Source organism: Sus scrofa, chromosome 7 (genome assembly GCF_000003025.6).
Source record: "Sus scrofa isolate TJ Tabasco breed Duroc chromosome 7, Sscrofa11.1, whole genome shotgun sequence".
NCBI lineage: Eukaryota > Metazoa > Chordata > Mammalia > Artiodactyla > Suidae > Sus > Sus scrofa.
This window is the reverse complement of record NC_010449.5, coordinates 2,096,000-2,115,785: the sequence shown is the minus strand read 5'-3', so window position 1 is coordinate 2,115,785 and position 19,786 is coordinate 2,096,000. Positions and strand designations below refer to the sequence as shown.

At 54.2% G+C, this 19,786-nt stretch overlaps 1 protein-coding gene across 3 annotated transcripts in view; it reads left to right on the top strand.

Moving 5' to 3' along the window:
• Positions 1 to 19,786, top strand: part of SLC22A23 (solute carrier family 22 member 23) — a 143,089-nt gene that overhangs the window by 15,993 nt on the left and 107,310 nt on the right. For all 3 annotated transcript variants that reach the window (XM_013977405.2, XM_021100121.1, XM_021100122.1), the window contains exon 2: positions 19,056 to 19,159. In XM_013977405.2, the coding sequence (XP_013832859.2) occupies positions 19,056 to 19,159 (104 nt within the window). The remainder of the gene's footprint in view (positions 1 to 19,055; positions 19,160 to 19,786) is intronic.

The following is a 19,786-nucleotide window of genomic DNA, read 5'->3' as shown; positions in this document are numbered from 1 at the left end:
GGTGTCGGCGAGGCTGTTTCTCCTGAGGCCTCTCCTCGGCGGTGACTGCCGCCTGCTCCCCGTGTGCTCTCGGGTCCTCCCTCTGTGCACCTGTGCCTCATTTCCTCTTATAAAGACACTGGTCATACTGGGTTGAGGTCCCTGATGACCCTGTTTTAATTACCTTTTTTTTTTTTTTTGAGGGCCACACCCACAGCAGATGGAGGTTCCCAGGCTAGGGGTTGAATCGGAGCTGCTTCAGCTGCCGGCCTACACCACAGCCACAGCAATGCGGGATCCAAGCCCCATCTGCAACCTACACCCCCCTCAAGGCAACGCTGGATTCTTAACCCACTGAGCAAGGCCAGGGATTGAACCCACATCCTCATGGTTCCTAGTTGGATTCGTTTCCCCTGCACCACAACAGGAACTCCCTTGATTACTTCTCTAAAGCCTGTGGCCATCTCAGCCACATCTCAGGTGCTGGGGGTTATAGGGCTTCAGCAGGTGGATTCCAGGGAAGGAGATTTAGCCCATGGCAGGTGCTGCGTTCCTCGTGATGGCAACGTGACTTCCTGACAGCGGCTCTGTGCTGCCCCTGCCCCTCCTGGCCTGTGATGCGGGTGGATAACAGCCTCTCCTTCCAGCCTGGAGCTCAAGCCCTTCTTTCTTACCTGTGCCCCCAGGTCCAATACCCGCCCTGGACCAACACCATCCCTGGTGCCATGTGGGCACCGGGCCCCTTCCTGGAGCCACGTCAACTGGGAGGAATTGAGGGATGGAGTCAGAGGAGTTCCTGGAGGTGCAGTGGGTTAAGGATCCGTGTTGTCACTGCTGTAGCTCTATTTACTGCTGTGGCGTGGGTTCAATACCTGGCCTAGGAACTTCGGCGAGCCACCATGTGGCCAAAAAAAAAAAAAAAAAACCTGAATGTGTCTTAAAATGCAGCCGTACAGGGGAGCACCGTCCAGTCCAAAGTTTTGTCTGTGGACTCTTCACTTAGCTCATCTTTTGCTTCCCATGTGCCTTAGAGGGGAAGGCGTGGGGAGTGCCTGGTGGGGGGGCCTTGCTGGTCACGTGGGCATGCCCCCCCCCAAATAACAGAGTTGGGAGAAGAGGGGGTCCTGGTGACCCTCGGCCCTACAGCGGCAGTGAATCACTCATCATGCCGCGTGGGGAAGGAGGCTGGAGGACCAGGGGTGAGGCGGGGCGCGTGGGCGGGGAGAAGCCGCACCTGGGCCGGGCAGGTAGCAGGTGTGCTCACGTCTCATCCGACCCACGCACGGGCTCTGAGCAGCAGGACCTCCTGCCCTGTGGGAACCATGCCAGGAATCCCTCATTCTCCCCCACCCCCTGTCTTAGGAAGACCTGGGTAAGCCTGGGGGAGGCAGCCAGCTTCGGGGTTAAGGAAGCTTTAGAACAAGAGGCCAAATAGTTGTGCGTCACCCCCCCACCCCTGCCCCCAGGGCTGAGCTGGCAGTCCCTTTGTAGCCGTGTTTGCAGGGACAGGCCAGGGGAGGTCCCTCCGGGACCTGCCTTACAGGATCCTGCCTGTTCCCTTGGGCGAAGGAGGGGTTAGGAGAGGTTTCCCCATGGGGGTGGGGCGCCAGGGGAGAGCGGGCCCTCCCAGCCGCGTCCCTCCTGGCTGCAGATCTTAAAGGAAGCACGAGATGCAGGCCTCTGGTTCCCCCCGGTTTTGAACATGGAAAAGCGCATTTCTCCAGGTTTTCCCATTGCTCCGTATCGTGAGTCACAGGGCACTTTGTTGGAGGTGCCTGTGCCCGTGGGCCTGGGTGATCCAGGGCGGGGCGGCAGTCCTGCCGAAGCAGGTTAGGACGCCCGAGGTGCACTGCTGTTGCGCCAGCAGTTTAGGGGTTGGAGGCCCCTCCATGGTCAGCACAGCCCATGCATCTGTCCTGATGCTCCTTGAAGTTACTGAGCCAAGGAGGGAGTCAGGGCTCGACTTTCCTGGGCGTCCTTCTCCTGCGCTTAGGCAGGTGGTGTGGTGATCGGCTGTTGTGCACAGCAGCCAGGAAGCTTGGCGCCTTTAGGTTTTGTCAGAGCAGCCACGTGATTTGAAAAAATGATGCTTTGAAAAATGCTTTTACACGTGGGCTTGTTCACAGTCTGGCCGCCGATCTCACCGCAGGCGCCGCGTGGTTGTGAGTCGGGGCTGGTCCAGGTGCCGAGTGCGGGCGTCTCCGTTCCCGGCTCTTCACCCCTCTTCCAATCGGACCTCCAGCCCTGGAGTCACTTGGCCTCCTGGAACCAGATTCCAGGGTGGAGATGCCACTTAATGTGTCTTAGGCTTTGGGGGTTCAGTGAACCGACTCTGGTGTGAGCGCCCTCTCCGCAGACCGTGAGCTCGGCGACCCGCGTTGACTCCGAGTCCCTTTTCTCCAGGAGCCCCACTGGGGCACAGGCGGGGTGTCATTGCCGCAGTCATCACGCAAATTGCCATGACTGCCCCGCCTTGTTTTAATACGCTTAAAACAAGACGGCTGGAAGGAGGTCACAGGACATAGTTAACATCTGCCCTGGCAGATGAGTCTTTGTGGCAGGTGGCCAGCCAGCTGCGCTGCGGCCACCTGGGGCCACCCTCTTTTCTCACCTTCAGAAAACGTCCGAGCTAAGAGAGGGCAGGGCACACCCCAGGGTAACCTCCTCTGCTCATACTTGTCTTTCAGCCTGTTCATCGGCTGCACCCTGGTGCCCCCACCCCCCTGACACACCGTGTCTGTGGAAAGCCTGGGGCCTGGGTGCCCCCCCCAACTCTCTCCCCCCACCCCACGAACAGCTGGTTCCGTGATTCTGTCCTCTTTCTCTGAAAGGCTCCCAGCCTTGATCAGCGCGTTTATGACAAGAGCAGCACCAAGCAAGAGCCAGCCTGAGGTTTGATTTCAGGTGACATTTGAGCTCCATTTAAAGTTGGTTGGGGGATTCCTGTTGTGGCTCAGCAGTGTCCGTGAGGATGTGGGTTTGATCCCTGGCCTCGCCCAGTGGGTTAAGGATCCAGTGTTGCTCGGATCCCACGTCGCTGTGGCTGTGGTGTAGGCTGTCAGCTGCAGGTTTGATTCAACCCCTAGCCTGGGAACTTACATATTCGGCCCTAAAAAAAAAGTTGGTGTTGGTATGTCCCTGCTGTAACCAGGGGTGCAGGCCTCCAGGGGCTCCCCCGCCCTCCACCCCAACTCCAGCCCTGAGTCTGGCCCGAGAGCCAGTCCCTTTCTGACCCAAACTTGTAGTCTCTTCCAGAACAGCTGCCTCTCCACTCACCCCCCGCCCCAACCCCGGCCTGGCCCCGGCTGGGAAGGGTCAGAGGGCAAGTCATGACCAAAGGAGCCCCAGGCCTCTCTGTGCCCTCGTGGCCTTGCGCCCCCTTAGACCCCGGAGGGCGAGGATGGTTCTTCCTGCTCTGTCGCTCGCTGGGGTCTGACACCAGGAGTGACCAGTAAGAGTCATTAAATACTGAAAGTGTGTCACCCTCTGAACACGCCGACGAGCCCCAGGCCTTCAAGGGGTGTAAGTTCAACGGGGCTCTGACTGTTCACGTCTTGGGCTTGTCATTGGAAGGATTGGAGCACAGTCTTATTTCACTTGTTTTTAAATTTTGGTAAAATATATAGAAAATCCAATTTCCCATTTCAACCACTTTTCAGTATATAATTCACTGGCATTGAGCACAGTCACGGTAGTGTGCAACCATCCCCGCCATCCCCCTCCAGAACTTTTTCCTCTCCCCACACTGAACCTCTTTCCCCGTTAAACGCGCATTCCCCGCCCCCCTCCCGCCACCTCTTCCCCACCATCTGGTTTCTGTCTGTAGAAGTCAGAAGACTCTAGGGACCTCTCCTGAGTGGAATCAGTGTTTTCCTTTTGTGACCAGCTTATTGCAGGGAACACCGTGTTCTTGGGGTTCTTCTGTGCTGTGGCACGTGTCTGGGTTTCCTTCCTTTTCAGGGCTGACTAATATTCCGCTGTGCGCATGCACCACATTCTCTGGATCTTTGTGTGTCTGTGGACCCTGGGGTTGCTTCTCCTTTGCGGCTGTTGTGCTGCTTTGCACAGCGACACACACGTGTCTGTGTCTGCTTTGCTGTCTCTTGGGTACGCAGGCCACTCCTGAAAGCGTCCGTAAGTGCCGCTGGACCCGGGCTGACTGAGTGTCCTGCTGCGGGAGAGGCGGAGACGAGCAGCCTGGGCGCGTTTCCTTTCCCGGAGGCCGAGCTGTGCGCAGGGATCGCTCTTTGCGGCGACGACCTTCTGCACATCACTTCCTAAGACTCGTTAGTGTTTGCCCGTCTGTTACCAGTCAGCCGTTAGGGTTCTTGCGGACAGAGAAGCACAGTGACGTTGTTGTTTTCTCTGATCAAAGTGAGAAAACACGTTCCTGGGCTGACTTTGACTGTCCTCTGACCCACAGACAGAGCAGCCCTCCTCCCTCATGTGGAGGCAGGGGGCATGGAACGCTCTTCCCCAGGCTCAGAATCCCGGAACTGTCATGTCATAACAATTGTGATATATTCGCTCAAAAGGCAGACAAATGCATGTGGCACCATCTCTCTTCCCCAACCTGAAAAAATGCCCTTTTAAGTGTGTGTGTGAGGGGAGGGTTTCAGGGCCTCCTGAGTGTGGGATCTTCAGGACCCAGGGCGCACAGTGACAGTAGAGGCTCTGAGAAGTCCTGCAGGGGAGACCTCAGCTTCACCCTGTTACCCATGCCCTTCCACGCACTTTCAGCAAATGCCCGGCTGCTGACTTAGAAGTTGGATGCTGCTGGGAGTCCCCTCATGGCTCAGCAAGGTGATGATCCGGTGTCGTCACTGCTGTGGCTCTGTTAACTGCTGTGATGAGTGTTTGATCCCTGGCCTGGGAACTTTTGCATGCCGAGGGTGCAGCTCCCCCACCCAAAAAAGTGAATGCATCTCAAAGATGCAGCCCTGCCGGGGCGCACAGGCGGCTTGAAAGTCCTGTTTCTGGACTGTTCACTTATCTTTTGCTTCCGGTGAGCCTTGGGGGGGGAGGGGAGTGTCCTGTGGGTGGCCTGGGTGGTCCTGCTTGGTAAGGCTGCTCTCTTGAATCTGTGGTCGGTGGGGGGTTTCGTTTGGTTGTCTGTGAATTGCCCCTTAGCAGAGCAGCCTTAGGCTGGGGTGGGGTTCAGGGGCCCTGGCTAATGAGCAAGGCCATGCCCACCAAACCCCAGGCACGAAGCAGTTGATACTGTTGCCAGGTTTCCAAGCGCTGTAATTTCAGATGCACTCACAGCAGAGGACACCTCTCAGGGTCCAGCGGTCCCAGGCCTGTCACCAGTAATAAATCCTCTGTGATCCTGACCAGCCTCGTGGGGGCGGGGAGGGCCGAGAACATTCTCGCAGCCGCCAGGGCCGGAGGAGGAGGCCACCTGTGGCCCAGCCTGGCCACTTGCTCTGCCCCCTTCCTCCTCCCACCGGCTGTGTCTGCTCTCCCCTTCCTCCCCCAGCGGGCCGGCTGGTGTGGCTTCTTCCCCAGGGTCTGTCCCAAGGGGCACCGGTTCACGGCAGTACAAAGTATTCCTTGGGAAGATGCTTCTGGCTTTGGCTTAAGGATGCTTTTTGAGTCTTATTCGAGGAAAATCTTGGAGAACTGTCTGTCTGTAAACTATCCTTCGGGATGTGGGAGGCACCCGGGGTGGTCGGCGGAGCTCTTGGGGCTGCGTCAGCACATCTGCGTCCCGAAGAGCCCCGGCGGCCGGAGACAAACTGCACCGTCACCTTTGCTGTCATGTTGCCAACTCCGCTCAGTGTTGGGGAGAGATTAGTCGTTGATTCAAGGGGAAAAATGTAAACACACTTTTGGGTGTAATAGTGGTGCTAGCGTTTGAGAGCCAACCTTTTTCTCCTCAGGGGGAACATCTAGGACTTGGGGCTGTGTGGCTGTCCCCCATCTGCCACCAACGAGGTTGAAGTGAAGGGTGTCACGTTCCAGCTCTGGGGAAGGACTGGAAAGGCAGGTGGGCCCCGCGTGGAGCTGTGCCCGCTCTGCAGCGGTGCACACAGCTGGATGCCTTCTGAACTCATCTCTCTCACTTCCTGATCCGCTGCGGGCCATGCAGGCTGGATGGACGGCTGGAAAATAGCCCTTGGTTTGGATCAGTGAGGGTGAGGCTCAGTGAAGAATGCAGATTCTTCTTCTTCTTCTTCTTTTTTTTTTTTTTTTTGTATTTTGCCTTTTCTAGGGCCGCTTCCCACGGCATATGGAGATTCCCAGGCTAGGGGTTGAATTGGAGCTGTAGCCGCTGGCCTACACCACAGCCACAGCAACCCGGGATCCGAGCCGCGTCTGCGACCTACACCACAGCTCACGGCAATGCCAGATCCTTAACCCACGGAGCAAGGCCAGGGATCGAACCCACAACCTCATGGTTCCTAGTCGGATTCGTTAACCACTGCGCCACGACGGGAACTCCAGGACGCAGATTCTAAATACCAGAATAAATTTTCTCTTTCATGTTTATATTTTTTAAGCATTTATCTTGTATCATAGTTGATTTACAGTGTTGCAGTTTCTGCTGTACAGCAGGATGACCCAGTCATACGGATATTCTCTTCTGTCATGGTCTCTCCCGAGAGACTGGACAGAGGTCCCTGTGCTGTACAGCGGGGCCTCATTGCTTATTGATTCTAGATGGAATAGGCTGCATCTACCAACCCCAAGCTCCCCGTCCATTCCCCCCGCCCCCCAACCCCAGCAACCGCAAGTCTTTTCTCTATGTTGGTGCCAAAACCCTTTTTGAAAATAGTTTCATGAGCTCTCCTTCAGGTGTTACTCACCAACAGACATAAGCCCCAAGGAGCTGCTTCAATGACCCACGAAATTAATGAGCGATGGTCACCGTGCCGGCGCCTGCATTAAGCACATGCTTTCTATAGGTTTGGACTCATAACAAACCTGCATTGCAGGTTTATGACTCTATGGTGGATGTTGCGACGGAGGCCCCCGGAGGGAGGCTGCTCGCCTGGGCCCTGTGACTAGTCTCAAAAGTCGGGTCTGTGGCCTGAGACTCTGCTGTCTCTACGGTGCCCAGCTGCTCCAGATGGACGGTCACCTCCCGACCCAGCCCAGGGCCCGTGCTGGTCTCTGGACATCAAGCCTCCCAGGCTCTTGTTTATCACGTGGTCCTCTTCCTCAGAGACGGGGGTGAACTGTAGCCCGGCCTGAGGACAAGCAGGCAAAAGGCCAGATTGGTAAAAATTCCAATCGCAGTGTTCTCCTAGAGCTTTTGTGAGTTTGGGCACCTTTGGTTTCGTTTCTTAATCTTTTTTTAAATTGAAGTATAGTTGATTTCTACTCTACAGCAAAATGATTCAGCTACACATATATACATCCTTTTTTAAAAGATTCTTTTCCAGCGGTTCATCATAGGCCGTTGAATATAGTTCTCCATTCTGTACATTAGATTTTGCTGTGATCCCTCCATGTATATGTAGGAGCCCACATCTGCTGAGCCCAGCCTCCCACTCCATCCCTACCCCAGCTCCCTCCCCCTTGGCAACCACAAGTCTGTTCTCTACGACTTGAGCCTGTTCCTGTTTCGTAGGTAGGTTCATTTGTGTTCTATTTCAGATTCCACACATAAGTGATATCATATGATGTTTGTCTTTCTCTGACTCACGTTGCCAAGCACGAGAATCTCTAGTTGCATCCATGTTGCTGCGAATGGCACGATTTTGTTCTTTTTGTGGCTGAGTTGTATTCCATTGTATACAGGGCACACGGGTGGGGGGGGTGCAGCCGTGGGGTCTGTGTACCTGTTTTATCAGGTTGCCGTTGGCTGTCCTTGTGGAAAGGTGATCCATCACTGAGACCACAGTTGTGCTGGTTCTGGTTTGAGTCCGACAAAGCTGACAGCATCCTTGTTTGAAGAGGCCATTTCTTCTCCTGTCACTCATGTCTTCCAAGATGGTTACACCGGTGGTGCAACAAGGTAGAAAGCTGCTTTAGCTGCTCACGCACGCTGATTCGTCTCTGATTAAAAAGATGACTGTTTGATAAACCCTAGAGTTGGTCTCAATTAGAATGTTGAGTTAGTTTTAAAAAATCCTCATGTCGTGAAGACTTTGGACCAGAGTGAAGGTGGTGCCGACAGATGACCTCGAGCTCAGGAGCTGGACCACACGCTGCTGTCCTACTGGGCACTGATGGGCCTGAGCGGTTGCAGGAGGGCCCTGTGTCCTTGCGCACCAGGCCAACCAGTCAGGAAGTGAGATCTCCCAGCTCGGGCTCAGCTCGCAGTGGCCCAGGAGGCCTGGCTCAGCTTCAGGCATTTTTATTTTGAGCAAGTCACTTACCTCTCTGGGCTTCCGATTTCTCATTTTTTTTAAATGAGGAGGTTGACCTTGACTTGTCTCAGCATTTTGGGACTCAAATTCTGTGAAAAATGAGATATTGTGATATTGCTTTTCATGGCTGCTTTTTATTCAAACCTGCTATTCCCAGTGACTTTCCAAGCAATTTTTGTTTAGTCATTGTTGTAACAATGAAGTAACAGTACAGCTGTCCTTTGCGTCCATGTATCTGCACTCCTTTGAATACCTGGCAAGGCAAATGCTCTAAGGGGTAACAATTTAATAAAAACCAGAGAATTTTTTGTATTTGCATGAACAGTGGCTGTTTCTTTGAGTTTATTAGGGGAAGGACATGAATTTTCATCAGACACGGATATATAATCGTCTGCTGGAGAACCACGTGATCTTAGATTAGTTGGTTCCCCCTGGCCTCAGTTTCCTCACCTATAAAATGGACACACTGGTCATAAGCCCGTGTTGTAGGATTGTTGAGATGCCTGATGAGACACTCAGTCAAAGCAGCCAGCACAGCATCCAGACCGTGGCAGGTGCTTAAAGACGTTGAACGGTGCTGAACTTAATATAACAGATTTGTTGTATTAAGAGAGAAGTACTCATTTGTTTTAAATACATTTCTCATATACCCAATATCCTATTGGCTTTGATCATAAAACTAGAATTCTCTTTTCCTTGGGGAAAATGACTAATGGTGAAATGTTTGGCGGAAATATTTTAAAAATTGTATTGCGTCGTAACTTTCACAGAAAGATTATGTATTAATGATTGAAGTCCTATGTGGAGACGTAATCTCAGGGCGCAGGAGGGTTTGAGGATGCACGGCCGCCGTGAACCCAAAGCAAACACAAGAGCTCGTCCCCTTCCGGGGCGGCGGCTCCCCCGGGCTGTCCCTTCGCACCTGCCCTTCCCCGACATCAGCCAAGAGAGTGAGGACATGTGCCTCCTTTCCTCGGGGAGCTCCCAGGCACGTGCCAGGGTGGACACACCTTGCCTGGGACTGGCAGGCGTTTTGCGCTTTGCCGGCCGTGCGGTCTGCGTTGTCCCTGCATCCGCGGCTGTGCATCCGCAGAGATGGATGGAGGCGTTTTGTGCCCCAGTCGGACTGTAGGTACCAGATAGGTGGCAGGGCCGAATGTGGCCCACAGGCTGTAGTTTGCCAACCTGGGCTGGTGTAAGAAAGGTTTGTAAACAACAGGCAATTATGACATTTTGTGATAAATAGTCTGGGTGTTTATCATGAATACAAGGCCCCAAAGAGGTACAGAGCAGGGAGGGGGGCGGAGCGGCCCTCTTGGTCGAGTTTATTACACCGGATGGAAGTATGGACATGTGCTCGCCGTATCCTCTCCTTTGGGGTCCCTTCACGTCACTAATGGTAAATGGTCTGTGCCCACGGAAAGGGAGAATGCCAGCAGTACGGAAAGGCTGCATTCCTCAGGCCCGCGGGTGATATCCGTGTTAAATAAATGGGGTTTTAATGAATTTTATCCTTTGACTAGGCATCGGGCCAGGAGAATTGGGGGTGTGTGTGGATATTGAGGGACAGGCAGAGGACACGGAGGCGTTTGGGAGCTGGCGGCGGCCAGGCTGGCGTGCAGGGGGCAGGCCTGTGCTGGTGGGGGTGGGGTGGGGAGTGACCCATGACTTGGTGACGGGGAACTTCGCGGGGTTGTGTCAAGTCAGAGACACAGCCTTCCAGGCAGTGGGAAGGGGTGGAGGCACTTGTTTTCGCAAGTGAACGATAATTTTCTTTCTGCCTCTGAGTTCTTCCACGATTGCTCACCTGGGTCATCAAATACGTCTCATTCCAAGCTCTGCTGTCCAGAGGTCCCCAGACTCGGCTCCTTTCCAGGGTTAGTGAGGCCGCCTTAAAGGTTAAAGTCCAGTTTTGTTCCTGCACTGCATTATTCTAAGGGAGCTCTGGAGGTAACAGGTGCAACAACTTTTTCCCACTGAGTCTCTCTGTCAGTTAATATCAGCTGCAATCCGGAAGCCTGTGTGTGGGTTTCACTTAGGGCAGGAATGATTGCTCCGGTGAATTGCTTAGGGCAGTGGAGGGTTGGGGTCCCCCCTTTCTTTCTGGCGTTGTGTAGCCTCTTTAATTCATGGGGTTTGCTCGGAGTCTCCCTCTTGCAGGTAGGAACACTTGCATGGCGGGGTTTGGAAAGACGTGCCAAGGTTTTGGTGATAGAAGAGCGTTGCTTATCCGCTGTGTCTGCCGCCCGGGTACAGAGGTTCATTGTCCCCCAGTGCCATGGAGGGCCTCCTGCCAAGTGACTAGGAACACTGGCTAACGTAAGCCTCTGCTTAGAACTGTACTAACCCTCGCTTCCTTCCAGAAAAAGCAAAGGAAAACTGAGTTTGACCTCGTGTCACCTCCCAGAGATGGCCTCATCCACCCCTCAGGGCCCGCTGAGGTGGTCAGCTGTTTCCTCTTTACATTCTCTTTTTAAATTTTTATGTTTATATTATTTTACCTTTTTTTTTTTTTGGTCTTTTTGCCATTTCTTGGGCCACTCCTGCAGCATATGGAGGTTTCTAGGCTAGGGGTCGAATTGGAGCTGTAGCCATCGGCCTACACCACAGCCACAGCAACGCGGAATCTGAGCCACGTCTGCAACCTACATCACAGCTCACGGCAATGCCAGATCCTAACCCACTGAGCAAGGCCAGGGATCGAACCCACAACCTCATGGTTCCTAGTCAGATTTGTTAACCACTGAGCCACGACAGGAACTCCAAGTTTTTGTTTTTTTAAATTGAAGTATAGTTGATTTATGTTATTGTATTAGTTTCAGGTGTACGATGAGGTGATTAATCATACATGTCTCCGTATATATTTTAATTCTTTAACATTATAGTTTATGACAAGATATTGAATGTAGTTCCCTATGCTATAAATAAGAGGTTTTATATTTCCAGCCCTTTAAAAGTGGTCAGATTCAGGAGTTCCCTGGTGGCACAGTGGGTTAAGGATCTGGTGTGGACACTGCTGTGGCTCAGGTTTGATCCCTGGCCCAGGAACTGCCACTGGCTATGGGCACGTTCACAAAAAGTTTTTCAAAAATTGGAGTTCCCATTGTGGCTCAGCAGGTTAAGAATCTGACTAGTATCCATGGACATGGGTTCGATCCCTGGCCTCTCTTAACAGGTTAAGGATCCGGCATTTCCATGAGCTGTTGTGGGGGTTGCAGACTCAGCTCGGATCTGGTGTTGCTGTGGCTGTGGTGTAGGCCAGCAGCTACAGCTGCTGATTCGACCCCTAGCCTGGGAACCTCTGTACAATGCAGGTGTGGCCTTAGAAAAGAAAGAAAAGGAATGGGGTTGGAGAAGTTTACCAGCTCTGCTGCGGTGGTTTGGGGATGTTTCCCTGGCGAGAGGGGTGCAGGTTTGCTGGTATCTTCCAAGGAGCACGAACGGGCTTCCAGTAGATTTTTGGTGCACCTGTTTCCCTCAGCGTGCCGTGTTGGGGATTTGGGTACCAGGTTGAAGACAAGAATGTTCAGGAGCCATTTGAGCAGCAGTTAATGAAAAACAGAAACAAACAAACAAAATCCCCAGAGTATCTGGCAGGGTCGCTCTGCATGTCACTTAAGGAAGCTTTGCAGGAGTGCCAGCTCTAATTGGCAGTCGTGTTGGCTGCTGTGGACAGTGACGCACCTGAAATTGAGGATATGCTCTTAGAGGAAGAAAGCAGGGAGTAATTTGGACTTTTCCAAACACACAGTATTCCTGAATTTTGATAGAGTCTTTTAGGAAAAAAAAAAAAAATCTGAGCACTGCTAGATTAAAAAAAAAAAAAAGCCCCAAGGGAGTTCCCGCCATGGCGCCATGAGTTAAGGACCTGGCATTGCCGCAGCTGTGGCTCAGATTTCGTCCCTGGCCCGGGAGCTCTGTATGCCACTGGTTCGGCCATAAAAGAAGAAGGAAAAAGCACGCTGAAAAGCACAGGCCGGTATAGGCTGCCTAAAGATTGAGAAGCTGATTGTGGCTAATGTGCTTCATTCGTCCAGCTTACTTGACCAGCCTTCCAGGCCGGACCCGAGTGTGTGTGTGTGTTCTTGTGACTTCTGTCTCCAGTTAAGAGATGCAGAGCAGGGCAGATCTTCTGTGCTGAAAACGGTGGTTCTTGGAGTTCCCTGGCAGCTTAGTGATTAAGGATCCGGCATTGTCACTGCTGTGACATGGGTTCCATCCCTGGGCCAGGAACTTCCGCATGCCGTGGGCGTGGCCAAAACAAACAAAAATGAATAAAGACCAAAAAAAAAAAAAAATGAGTGGTTCATGAGGGCTGCTGAATAGTACTTGGGGGGAAACGTTCAGAGGAGCAGTGCCCTGCTTTCCTCTGAAGTCCTACAACCCAGTGAGAAATTTGTTGAAGCTTTTGAAACTTTAAGTGGCCCTTGTCTCCTTTGAAGTTTGAGCAGAAATGTTTCCGTTTATTTCCATGGGCTCCTTGGGTTTAGAACAGACCTGTGACGGTGAGACCCTCGTGGCTCCAGTGCTGCAGGCATAAATGGGGATCCCCGCCACAAAGATGAAACTCGGGGGAAATTTTTCTCTTAGTTCCCTAAAAGATGTCTTTTGCTTTAGTCAGTGAGCAGTAACATCGGTGAACTGCGGCCCCAGAGGCCTGGTTTGTTCCTCGTCCCTTTCCTCATCACTTTCCAGACAAGCTTCCGCGGGGCCTGAGTGCTGAGGTGGTGGTTAAAATGCACATTCTGAACAGGTGTTTGGTTGGTTTGGCTTTTGAATGATGTGGGCTCACCCTCCCCGCTGGCACTTAACACCGTTGGTAAGAGTTTGCATTTCTTTTACCTGTATTTTTTCTTCTCATTATAAGGTTTCTTGTAGAAAGTTTAGAAAAGTATAAAATCAAAAATAAGTAGTATAAAATAGCAGTGTTAGAATGAAAAGTAGAAAATCCAAAATAAAACTCAACCATCCAGAGATGGTCCTTTGAACATTCTGGAATGTCTCCTGCTTTCCCCAGCGTGCACACACATCTGTCTCCGCGCTTTTTTGTTCTGAGGCTTTCTCATTCCATCAGACGAGAAGCATTTCTCTCGTTAGCTTCCAAAAGCAAACATTTTCATGCCGTGTAGTCTTGTTGGACCCTGGGGCCAGTTCCCACTCTTACGGAGACGTTATGGACAGTGAGCATTTCGCCAGGGCGCCTGGGGCGCCAACCCTGAGGGTCCCCTTGGGAAAAGCTGCCAAGGAAGGGAAGCGCGGGGTGCAGAGCCTTCGCAGTTTCAAGGCACGGATGCCCGTTGCCAGGCAGCCCTCCAGAGACGCAGGGCCCAGTTTACACACCCAGCTCAGATTTGATCCCCACTGCTTCTCCTGCATCTTTGGGAAAATGAATTTTTTGGGAAACAAAATGTTGACTTTGAATTTCCGTAGTGGAATCAGGCATCTCCCAGGTTTTCTTTTTCAGCCATGTGTTTGGTATTTTGTGAGTTGGGTGCTTGGGCCATTTCTCGTTGGAGCAGCTGTCCATATTGTGGTGGAAATACCTACTGAGGCTAGTTACCCTCGGGGCATCACAGGTGGGAGCCTCTGAGGCTCTGGGGCCAGGCTCTGGATGCTGGATGGACAGCAGGCAGCTGAACAAGAGGAAGCCAGGGCTCAGGGGACTGCCAGATAATGAGAACTCAAAGGGGTGGTTAGAACCCAGGCTTACTTAGCCCTTGACAAGAGGATATGATACATTTGTAGCAAAGTGAGGAACAGGTTTAGGCTTTTCTGGGCAATGAACATGGGTCAGTAAACACACAGGAGGAGCCAGTGGAAGATGATGGTTCTCTGAGGCAGTTGGCAGATGCACCTTGGAGCTGACTTTCTGGGGAGCAGCCCCGCAAGAGGGTTTATGGCCTGGCTCGTTTCTCAGAAGTGTCTGCTTTTAGGCAGATAAGGAAGCTCTGAGACGGCTTCTTCACCTGCTGATTCTCATTGGCCTCCAGCTCAGAATCATTCTTACCCCAAAGTGGCATTTGGCCGGGGGGGGGGGCAATAGTCTGATCCCCCCTCCAATATATTTCATACTTTTAAATCTTTATGATTTTGTTTATGATGTTTTTGGTGCATGGAGGTTTTAAAGAACAATAAAGTGAATAATTAAGGAGTAAAGACAAACTTACAAAATCCATCCTCTTTTCCACAGGTGGTTTCTTTTCCTCTTAGCTTTTATCCTCAGGGACTCTCTCTCCACTTCAAAGTCGGCCAAGTAATCTATTTCCTTCCGGTTTTTTTTATGTTCTTGTGCATTTTACCTCCTCACTGTGTTCATCAGTGCTTAGAAGAAGGTTGTATTTGCCACCTCCCACTTAGTCTCCTTTAGAAATTTCACTAGTTTCCTTGCATATTCCTCTCCTCTGGCAAGTCGAGCAATTAGAGTATTCCTTGGAAAATAATAGACATTTTATTTCTTTTAGCTTATCCTTAAAACATGCAGGTAGAAAAACAGTGTGCCAGATTTTCTGTAACCCCCTGCCTTTAAAGGATCCAACCCCTAGCCTGGGTACTTCCATATGCAGCAGGTGCAGCCCTTACCAAAAAAAAAAAAAAAAAAAAAGAACAGGAGTTCCTGTTGTGGCTCAGCAGGTTAAGAACCCGACTAGTATCCATGAGGACGCAGGTTTGATCCCTGGCCTCACTCAGTGGGTTAAGAATCTGGTGTTGCCATAAGCCGTGGTGTAGGTCGCAGACATGGCTCAGATCTGGTGTTGCTGTGGTTGTAGTGTAGGCTTTTCAGCTGCAGCTCTGATTCAACCCCTAACCTGGGTAGTTCCATATGCTGCAGGTGCAGCCCTTAAAAAACAGAACCTGTGTAGCTGAGGTTGAGGTCACTATTTAGGGTGGGTTTCCTCACCAGGGGGCATCCTGCAGCACCACCACGGCCCGGCCCTGGTCCAGCGGCAGAGAAAGCAGGCCCAAGACTGTGAAAGGGGGCCCTGACTCTGCCTTTACGATCCTCTTAAACCCGCTGATGAAGAGATGAAATGCTTAGTTAGCTGTTGTCCTCATGCAGGGAAGAGATTGAGGGTTGATGCATGGAAACCCCTGTGTTAGTGGGGGGGGGGACACAGGACCCTGTCCCCCTCCACCCTCCATCCCAAGGATCTGATGGTGAAATCAGAGCTCACAGAAGTGCAGGCGCAGCTGAGGGCTGGGCCTCCTGAAGGATGCTGGGAGCAGCCCCCAGGAGCTGGCCGGTCTAGGGGCCTTGTCACAGGCTGGGGTTCAGGAGGTCACTGTCCAGCCGAGGCTCTGGGATCACACCTCGGACACCTGCCTGATCTGACCCCCACACAGATGTCACCTCCTCCCCGCCTAAGGTGCTTTCTGAGTCGAGTCATCCTGAAAATCAGAACAAGGTTGTGCCCCGGGCGTTACTTTGGGGTGTGCAGGCGACTGGCAGAAGAACCTCAGCCACACGTGAAAGCTTGGTGGGCAGGGGCGCCGGCCATGGTGCTTTTCGGCCTTCTTGCCCCCGTGCAGGTGGGTGAACCCCTCCTCGTCTCCACAAATCAGGGTGTCTGCGGGGGGTAGGGTGGGGCTCACTTGGAAGGGAGACTCCTCTGGACTCAGTGACGGATGGGTCTGGGGCTGTGCGAGGAGGGAGGTGACAAGGTGATAATGTCAGAGGCAAAACCCATGACAGTGAGTCCTGGTTTTGCTCGATTTAGATTTCTTACTGTCCCTTGTCCTGTGCTGAGAGAATTGACCCATCACCAGGTCTTACTGATGATGTAGATTTCAAAGGCAAGACAGTCTTGGGCTTCCTCGTGCTTGTGAAATTCTTTGGAGATGATGCGACATCTGAGGACAGGGTATTTTCATCAAAGCTGGGGTCAGACAGGGCAAGCCGCGCAGGAGAGTTCTCTGTCCCATCCTGCCTGCTGTGTGGAATGTGCCTCGGGGGGGCCTCCAGACCCCTGAGGGGATCTGGCAGACCCCGGCCAGGAGCAGCTTTATCTTGGGGAGCCGGCTGGGGTCCGGGGTAGTTAGCTGTTGACTCAGAGATGCTGTCTGCTCTGGCGCCTGATTGAGGGGATTAAGGCGCCAGGTGGCTGCCTGTCCTGGATGCCCGCCCCCAGGCTGAGGACAGCGGTGCTGGTGCCGGGAGACACCTCCGATCAGGCCGCCTTTCCTGCCGGCCGTGGAAGTGGCTCTGTCTCTCCAGCTCCGTCCGTTTCCCACTCCCACCTTTGCTTCTTGATGGAGATCGCGCGACCATCCGTGGCAGCTCACCTGGGTCATGGCTGCCCAAGGCTGGGTCCAGTTGTTTGGGGGCTGAGCGCTCAGCAGGGCTGACTACTCCTCCCCGCCCACCTCGGATGCTTTTATTAACATGGCTTTGCCTCCCGGGCACCTCACAGAATGAGGCCTGTTCCCCTGCATCATGAACCTCAGATACACTCGTCAGTGGGCAGTGCAGGTGGAGACGAGGTCGGATTCTCTGCCGCAGAGCCAGCAGCTGCCTCCGCCCTTGCCGGCAGCATCCTGAGCCCGGGCGTGCCCTTCTCTTGCCAAGAATGTGCCGGGCGCGGCGGGAAGGTGTGATGTGATTGGGAATGTGGTGAGCACATGGGCCGTAGGCACCTGCTCGCCCAGAGGAGCCTCAGTGCTCGTGGCTGTGGCTCTTCTCCTTGGAATCGAGTGCTTTGGGGGCAGGGGCCTGTGCTGGGCAGAGAGGGGAGGACACGGTGTGGAAACCAGGCCAGGGGACAGAATCTACCCACGCTGGGACTTGCGGAGTGTAACGCACACGACAGGGCTCTGCATTTCCAAGGTTCGACACAGGTGGCGCCTGGAACGGTGTTTATCGTGATGAAAGCACTGTCTCCCAGAAGCGATACCTACGTGCGTATTGGTTTTCCAGGCTGGCCTCCAAAAGGCCCCTTAGCTCACACCCCAGTTTCCAAACCCTGCGTCTGCAGCACGAAGCACCAGCCAGCCCTGCCGCCCGCGCCTGTCCCGTGTGGCCTTTGGCCTCAGCCTGCTCTGGGGAGTTGGTTGATAGAGCCCCAGCCGGGGGCTGCGAAGCCCACTCACCGTGTTGAGAACGGCAGGGACGTGGCAGGAAAATGGCAGGACAGAGCGGCGTCATTGTCACCTGGGCTCTTGTGAAACTGCCTCCTGTGCTTCCTCCGAAACTTCTCCTTCGGGGCCCGGCCTGGGCCCGGGAACCAGCATTTCTAATACATTTCCAGGTGACGCTGCTGGGGGCATCCCTGAGGAGGTCTGTGTCCCCAGGAGTTGGGGCAGCGGCGTGATGGGCAGCTGCCCTCCTGCTCTGCCCAGGCTGGCGCCTCACTCTGCAGAGGCTCGGGGAGCCGCTTGGCTTTTCCCAGAAAGTAGTCGAGACCCACAGCTGAGGACCCTGGGACTCCGTGGAGCTTTCCAGAAGCTCGAGCTGAGCTGACACTGGCGATCCCTACCTTAGCCCGTTGACCTCGAGCAACACGGGGGAGCGGGGGCCGGGTGTGGGCACTGACTGTCCAGGCGCTGGAAGATAGTCGGCCCGCGGAGCTGCGGTGCCTCTGGGTCTGCAGTTCCTCTGCGTCTACCAGCCTCCCACCGCATTGTCCTGCAGTGTCGACCCCTGGAAAAGATCCGTGTATTAGTGAACCCTTGTGGTTCAGGCCCACGTGTTGTTCAAGGGGCAGCTTAACTCTGGTCTCAAGCTGGCCGGACGGAAGGGGAGAGATAGAATACACTAAGGACGGCTCTCCGCCCAGGCGGTCCACCCACCCCCACCCCCGGCCCGCAAGCCCTGCTTCTGCTTCCAGGGGTCCCCCCTGCTGGGTCCCCCCCTCCCAGCATGTCTCCTTCTCCACTGACCCAGGCCAATCCAAGGCTGGGAGCCTGAGTCACTTCTCAGGAGGAGGCATCTGCGCTGAGCTGGGGTGACGGGGTCGGGGGGGTCTTCACAGCGTCACCAGCCGAGAGGCCCGTTTGCCTGCCCCTCGGCCCAGACGTCAGCTGCCTGTGGACTGGGGGCTGTGTCCGCACGCGAGCGCCACTTGGACACCTGTCGCTTTGCGGGATCAGAGGTGTGTTTCTCTCCCGCTTCTGCAAGAGGAGGGAGGGAAAATTGGAGGGTGGTTTTTATATTTTACCTGATAAACCTCAGTTGTCAAAATAGTCTGAGTGTTTTTTTCACCAGTTGATGGGCCTTCTGTCCAGGCGGGGCAGGTAGCTTCCCTGTGGACTCGGGGGAAACAGCAGCAACACTTAGACGGAAGAAGTGCCGAAGGCATGAATCGCCGTTTACTGCTGAGCCTCCGTGTCGTTAAGACACCTTGCGAAGTTTGAGGCGTTTGGGGGACGGGAGCACCGAGTTACTTTTAATTCCTCACGTCATCGTGGTGCCCCTGTGCTCCCACCTGCAGGGCGTGTGACAGCTCTGCCAGTGACTGGCGGGGAACGTCCAGCCTTCCTTTCCCTGCGGTGGCCGGGACAGAGGGGACCCCCCCCCCCCATTGCATGGGGATGTCACACCACACTGACTGTTATCATCTGTCCTGGACTAAAACGTTGCAGCACTTTCCGTGGACGAGTTACAGCTCTCGTTGCTGGAGTCTCACAAACATAGGCGCGTCGTGGTTTAGGTGACATGGCCTGTAAGAGGTGCCACGACCCTGGCCCCAGTTCCGTGTCGCGCCTGGGATCGCCAGCCGGGCTCCGAGCCTCCCTCTGACCTGTTTTCTGTTTGCCCCTCTCTAGTGGGACCTTGTGTGTGATAATGCCTGGAAGGTCCACGTCGCTAAGTTCTCCTTACTGGTGGGATTGATCTTTGGCTACCTGATCACTGGATGCGTTGCTGACTGGTGAGTACCCCGGGCCCGCCGCACACGGCGGGGGCCGCAGCCACTCCCGGTGCCGGCGGTGGCGCCCGTGGCCACAGTACTCCTGGCCCTGGTGCTGGTGCCAGAGCGGCAGGCGAAGCTGCCACCTGCAGAATCCAGACTGAAGGGAACTGGCCAGTGTGCAGGGCAGACCCTTTGAAGCCAGAGGGTCCCTTCATTGCGATGCCCGGCTGCTGGCATCTGTGGCAGCCCAGCTTGCGGGCTGCAGCCGCGTCTCCCCAACAGTCTGCGTGCAGCTGGGAAGAGCCAGGCTTCCGGGCTCGGAGGGCGGGGCCCGCGGGTGGGTGTCCCGAGGAAGCGCAGGGGACCAGCCTCTTCACCCCGACACCTGGATGGGAGGGTGCTGACGCCTCCAGAGCCGCACAGATCTTAGAGATGGACGGTCCTGGAGTCGACTCTGCTGGGAGCTGGTCCTTGGCAGGGGGCAGCATTTGGTGGGCAGTGCAGGCAGAGGGGCCAGAGCCGAGAAGGAATGTGCCTTACCTGGGTGGGGGAGGGGCCAGGTGTATGGTTCAGCTGAAGCGAGCGGTTGGTCCGATGGGGGTGGGGGTGGGGGCTGCGGTAATGGGGGTGCCAGCAGCTGCAGGC